This window comes from Sinohyriopsis cumingii, chromosome 17 (genome assembly GCF_028554795.1).
Source record: "Sinohyriopsis cumingii isolate HCF-2022 chromosome 17, ASM2855479v2, whole genome shotgun sequence".
In the NCBI taxonomy this organism is placed as follows: Eukaryota; Metazoa; Mollusca; class Bivalvia; order Unionida; family Unionidae; genus Sinohyriopsis; species Sinohyriopsis cumingii.
This window is the reverse complement of record NC_142977.1, coordinates 42,661,197-42,667,196: the sequence shown is the minus strand read 5'-3', so window position 1 is coordinate 42,667,196 and position 6,000 is coordinate 42,661,197. Positions and strand designations below refer to the sequence as shown.

The following is a 6,000-nucleotide window of genomic DNA, read 5'->3' as shown; positions in this document are numbered from 1 at the left end:
ACTAAATCACTATTTTGTGATTATTGTGAATTCATTTTTAAATATATTTTGGATTATATCATTGTGATATATAAAGACTATCTGCACATCAACACTATTCCGGACTATTGGTACATCAGCACTTTCAAGAGGGAATTCATTCGGAACACAACTGGACCTCATTCGGAATACTCTATACTTTTGTTCTTGTGATAAAACTTTTAGGACTATTTGCGATTTAATTCACAATACTATAAGTTCTTTTAAATGTTCACTTTTTATTCTAGAGAAAGATATTATTTGTTGAAATTTACAAAACTTGTTGGTCTCGCTCATTTTTGTTGCAGAGCTTAAGACCATAGAGTAGTAACAATAACATTCTACCTTTAAAATAAAAACTCGTTCGTAAAAACCAACACAGAAACTTACAGACCAGTGTCTATGGATGAATTATATGATTAATAACACACACGCTAGGCATATTACTATAGTTATAATCTATGTTTAGAACTGAGAAACCCTTAGAAATTCCAAATGTTCTTTTAGAATATATTTTTAGAACGTGGGATAATATTTAAAACGTATTTATTATGTTGTCAGAAAAGACAAAAGGCTCTTTTCACATACATCTTCAAATCGGAATTATCTAATGCTATAATAAATATGTAAACGAAGCGAGCGAAATGTTTGAATTTAGAAACAAACGTTGTTGTCAAAAATATTTATGGTAACTTGTGCCCATAGAAGAGTAACTTAAAAATGCAACGTAATTCAAGTTCTGTTTTGTTTAGAAAAAAAGATAGTGAAACATTTTACATACATATAGGCAAAGAAACTGGCGCATACACATAGGTAAAATGCCAAGAACTGTAATATGCGTCAAATACAGACAACCCTGCATGTTACATATAAGGAGATATATAATGTGTGACAAACTGACAAATACAACTAAAAAACAAAACTGAGAGTACAGTTTGTGTCAAATTGCTAAATACGGGCAGTATGCGATATGTGTATGTAAATTATTATACAAACAATATTTGTAACACATCAAAGTATATTTGTGAAATCAAAGTATTCCTACTCTCTCTCTCTCTCTCTCTCTCTCTCTCTCTCTCTCTTATATATCATAAGGATGTACGCAAGCAAAGCTTTTAGCAATAAGGGCCTTATCAACTAGATATCAAATAAGTAAACATATCCGACAATTTGCTCACGAATTTCCACTGGAATGCTTTACATATATATTATATTTTCACCTTTAAAAATATCTAGTAAAAATCCGAATTAAAACTTCAAATTTCAAAGGTCAATTCGAAAAGTTTGATTCATGTAAAAACAAATGTGTTATGACAGTAAGAAAGTAGATAACATTTGGAATATCAGTTCCAATTATTATAGTTTTGATAAATTTCTTATAAATATTAATTTCTTCTTTTATCGACTGTTCTAACGTAAAGCATAAACGATTTACCTTTCTACGTTCAAATAATACATGTACAATTGAATTATTCTCTAATTTGCAGCAAAATACATTTATCATTATCCATTAGTATACTTTATGTAAAAATGAATTTGTACACAAAAGTTTATTCAATGCTTTAAACTTGAAATCCTTCAAATTTCAATTCTTCGATGTAAGAAAATATAGAAAATAATTAATTATTTTATCTGAAATGTATAATTTCAAGCTCATTATTCCGTTTCTGGTGTAGCCTTGTCTTGTGTTTCTTCCGTAATATTCTTATCATCATTCTAGTTATATTTGCCTGTGATATCATTAAATATCAATCAAAGAAACGTTTCACACAAGTTTAAATGTAGCAATCGGCGAGTTAGCAATATATGTCTAAAAAATAAAGTGATTCCTTTTCTGAAGAAAAAAAAAAGCTAAAATATTTTATAGGATAATAAATCAATGTATTCATTCAGAGTACAGTGTTGGTCGAAACGAACTAAATTTATTGATGCGACATTACATTCAAAAAGAAAATAATGATCTACATCGTCATCCGTTTTTTGCCGTTAAACAATATTTTCATCCGAGATCAGAATAATTCAAAAGCATTCACATTTGTAATGATCCAGTCTTCAGTTCCGTTAGAGTTATGTCCCTGTATAAATTATTTCCAATGAGCGACCTTAGCTGAAACTCGATCTTTACTAGGATAGATGTTCCTTTTCATGTTACACTTCCTCCACGTAAGTTAACCAATCAAAAATAATTCGAGTGAACACTGATTCGTTACCTGTCGTAATACGGTATCTTGCGTTACCAGAGTTTGACACTACACGCACGAGAAGTTAGCAGTGTAGCAACACTGCAGTCTAGACCGTACCTGTTCGGCTGTAACTCGAATCAGGTGAGTGAAAACCGTGGGTTTCAACTAAGGTCGCTCTGTGTATCCCTATTCTTACCAATACAGATGATTGATTGGATTGACAAGTATACAAGTATTTTAATCTTTTGAGAGCTGTTAATACACTTTGATTCCACAATGATGCTTGAGTTCCATGGTTATTAGGATCCAGGCACTAATGGTCCACCTTTGTTCCATGGTTTATTAGGGTCTATCCAGTCGTTCGGGTCACTGCAGTTTCCTAAAGTATTCTGAATCCAGCCCGTGATTTTGTCATGCAATACGTTCAGATATATGTTGGAGCGAGTATTGCAATCTGCATTTTCCAAAGCGATCCCAAGTATGGCGAATTTTCCATCAATTTCCGCCATGTATGGGCCACCCACGTCGCTATTGCAGTAAAACCTATAGAAAGTGGAAAACGTCGAATTGAAAATTCAATTATGGCTCTTGCAAAACTATAATCAGCTATTGCCAGTGTTCAGGCCAAAAATGAATCCATTCCTAATTTTAAAAATTGATGCTCTTTTTCAAACTTTTCACCTATAAATTCCAATTTGGAGGGGTTAAAGCAAATAACGTCAATGATACCAATATTAAAATGTCAGCGATTTAATTTCAAACCCAAGCAGAAAAGAGATGGTGCAATAAACAAAAGTAAAATATGTAAGACACAGTTCATCTATTTGTCTTTTATCAGAAAAAACTTCCATCTAGCTCGAAATGCACACAGTGTCACAGGTTTTGCTTCTTCCTAAATTATGGAAACATTTATTAACTCAGGTTTTGGCCATGAATTTTACTGATCACTTGAAGGTTCTTATTTCTCTGAAGCAATACACATCAATTTGATTTGTTTGGTGATTATCCGCACTCAGAGTGCGCCGCTAATGTTTCAACAGCAATAGTCCATTTCATGCAGACTTCGGCGAACTTCGTAATTGCTCGGGAATTTTGATTTCGTGGCGGGTGGTCAGCTGACCGTAATAGCCACTCGATAGTTGGTGGGCAAAATATGGCGGCCGCTTCATCGTCAGTATCAACTTCTCTAACTACTTCAACATCGTTTATCGAGTTGAAAAATCCCTATTCAACAGCGATACTGCTGCAGATATTGACGAAATTTAATAATGGAACCATCCTGTCTTATTTTCTGGAAACTAGGGCGGATTTCAAAGCCATACGGGAGAGTAGCTTTGAGCTGTTTACATCTGGACATGTACATGTAAGTAAGGAAACGGTGTCGAAGTAAGCACATTTAATCCTGACAATCAAAGAGCAAGTAGTTCAAACTGTTTATATGCATTCGAAAGGTCACTATAATAAACTGAGTTTCATATGAGTTTATCATATTTCTTTTTGAAAGTCTGTGGATAATTTACATGTAAATTTCAATAATTTAATTAGCTCCACTTGCTGGATTTGGAAAAAGCCGACTATCGGCGTCACCGGTATTCGATCTCTATGATTTTCAAAGACATATACAAAACTATTTCTAATGTCACTATACTAGTACATGTAACACATTTTATGTCCAGTATGTATGGTTAATTGGATTTAAATAGATTTTTATATATATATAATGAATATGTCTAGGAAATTACAATATAAGCTTGTTTCAAGTTGCCCTCCCCCCTTATTTACATTGTAAATACAGGTATACAAATGATGACAATGTATTACATTTAAGTACTGGGTTGTGCTTATTTTTGAAACTATCACATTTATTGTTTTAAATTGTTTTGTGGGCAGGAGCTTACCCAATAACAAAACATTTTTTTTATTTGGGAGAAATAACCTGAAACATGAAAATTTTATTTTTGCCAATCGTAATGAACATTATTGTATGTTTATTGTCATCCACAAAAACATTTAAACGTGTGTTCTTTTGTTACAGCACATCGAGTGGAGCAAGATGAAATTGCAGTAGAATGCCGTTGTTTCTGCTCAGGTTCTAGCACACATGAAACAGTAATTATACGGAGTGATTCTAATGCTGAACTCAGTGGATGACATCATACATGCTACCTGCACATGTCCAGCTGGGTCTGATCCTAACTGTATGTGACAACATACCGCTGCACTGTGTGATGCACTGGAAGATTCTGTCAAGGTATTTGTGCTTCCTGAAGACATTACACCATTCACTGGTATATGTATCTTCAAGTTGAGACATAGTACTATAAATATTGGTACTCTAATTTACAAAGACATTATTTAACAATAACAGCAATGGTAGCAGAAAACATTTCATTCTCTTTAGCCTGTTTCCTAAAATTTTCCTTTTCTTTTTAGATAAACTGGAATAAGCCAAGGCTCGTTAAACTTCCAGTAGTTCCAATCTATGATATAGACTTTACAAGAAAACAGCATGGGAAAAAAAAGAAAACAGAACCTACCATTAAAAGGAGAACAACCGGAGACTTATAAGCTTAATAAAGTTTGCGACACTGAGAGCTCTTGTAGAATCATTCCTCTGTGAATTCGAGTAATGAAGTAAAGAATCCAACCCCAGTAAACAGCTGGTAATAAATACAGTTGCAAGTCAACACGATCCAGTTAAAACACTAGTCTCTGTAAATCCATTATATGATTATGTGGAAAAAGTACTAAAAAAATAGCACAGATTTATCTCGTTCAGACAGTATCACCACAAAATAAAACAGAGTTAAAGAATTGTTTAAAAGTCACCCAGGATGAACAACTACTTATTCAAGAAAATATTCTTCTACAAAGCAGATTGTCTGATTGGTTTACTTTTGAGACGACAGAGAATAACTGGGTCTGTTGTTAGTCGTATTTGTAACTTCTTTTTGTACATAAAGTCCAATCCCAACACAATTAGTAGTGCAGTACTGGAGCCATCTTCGTTTTCCTCAGCAATAATGAAATATGGATTAGATATGGAGCCAACAGTTATCAATCGGTATGTTGCTGAGAAAGTTAAAGAGGGTTCAAACATTTCTATTAAAACGTTGGGTTTAATGATAGATAAGGATCATGGGTTCATTGCAGCATTGCCTGATGGTGGAGATGAAGAAAATAACTCTCTTGTTGGTATTGTGGAATGCAAAGTAGCAGTAAATCGGAGCCACAAAACTGTTGGTGATAGTGCTAAAGAATCTGGGTACCCATTAAAATCAATGAAAATAGGCGAACATGGAACTTCAGTTGAAGTGTTTGCGTTAAAACCTAATTATGAACATTCTCTGCAGTCACTTGTGATGAATCTTTTTTTATTTATTATCTCCATAATAGGTTGACCACTGGGTTGGGGAACCATCCCAAGGTCACCTTATAATCAAACGTGTTGCTTTGTTGCCTTTTCTAAAAGATATTTATAAACAAACTTGAGCCTATCTGATGACTGCTGCCTGTGGCTGCCTATTCGGCTACCGCTGTAATTGTTGAACCAATCCCTTTCCTATTGCTTCCATTGGATGTCTATTAATAGACTACGGCTTATTCGCTTATACTAGGCCTTTGGAAAACGGACTTGGTAATTATACACTGGGTCAATGTAGCAGCAGTGAACCAAACCAAGCTACTGCTACCTACTTCGCCTATATGTCGGTCTCCGGAAATGTCTAAAACCGCCGCTGGAAATGTCAACCTCTTGCCTAGAAGAAATTTTTTGGTTCAGCAAATGGCCGCAACTAAC

The 6,000-nt window shown here is 34.1% G+C and overlaps 1 protein-coding gene across 1 annotated transcript in view; it reads right to left on the bottom strand.

Moving 5' to 3' along the window:
* Positions 1 to 237: 237 nt before the first annotated feature.
* Positions 238 to 6,000, bottom strand: part of LOC149778509 (complement factor B-like) — a 74,791-nt gene continuing 69,028 nt past the window's right edge. Inside the window, exon 13 of the mRNA XM_089939392.1 lies at positions 238 to 2,744. Within this exon, the coding sequence (XP_089795518.1) occupies positions 2,501 to 2,744 (244 nt within the window). The 3' untranslated portion in view covers positions 238 to 2,500. The remainder of the gene's footprint in view (positions 2,745 to 6,000) is intronic.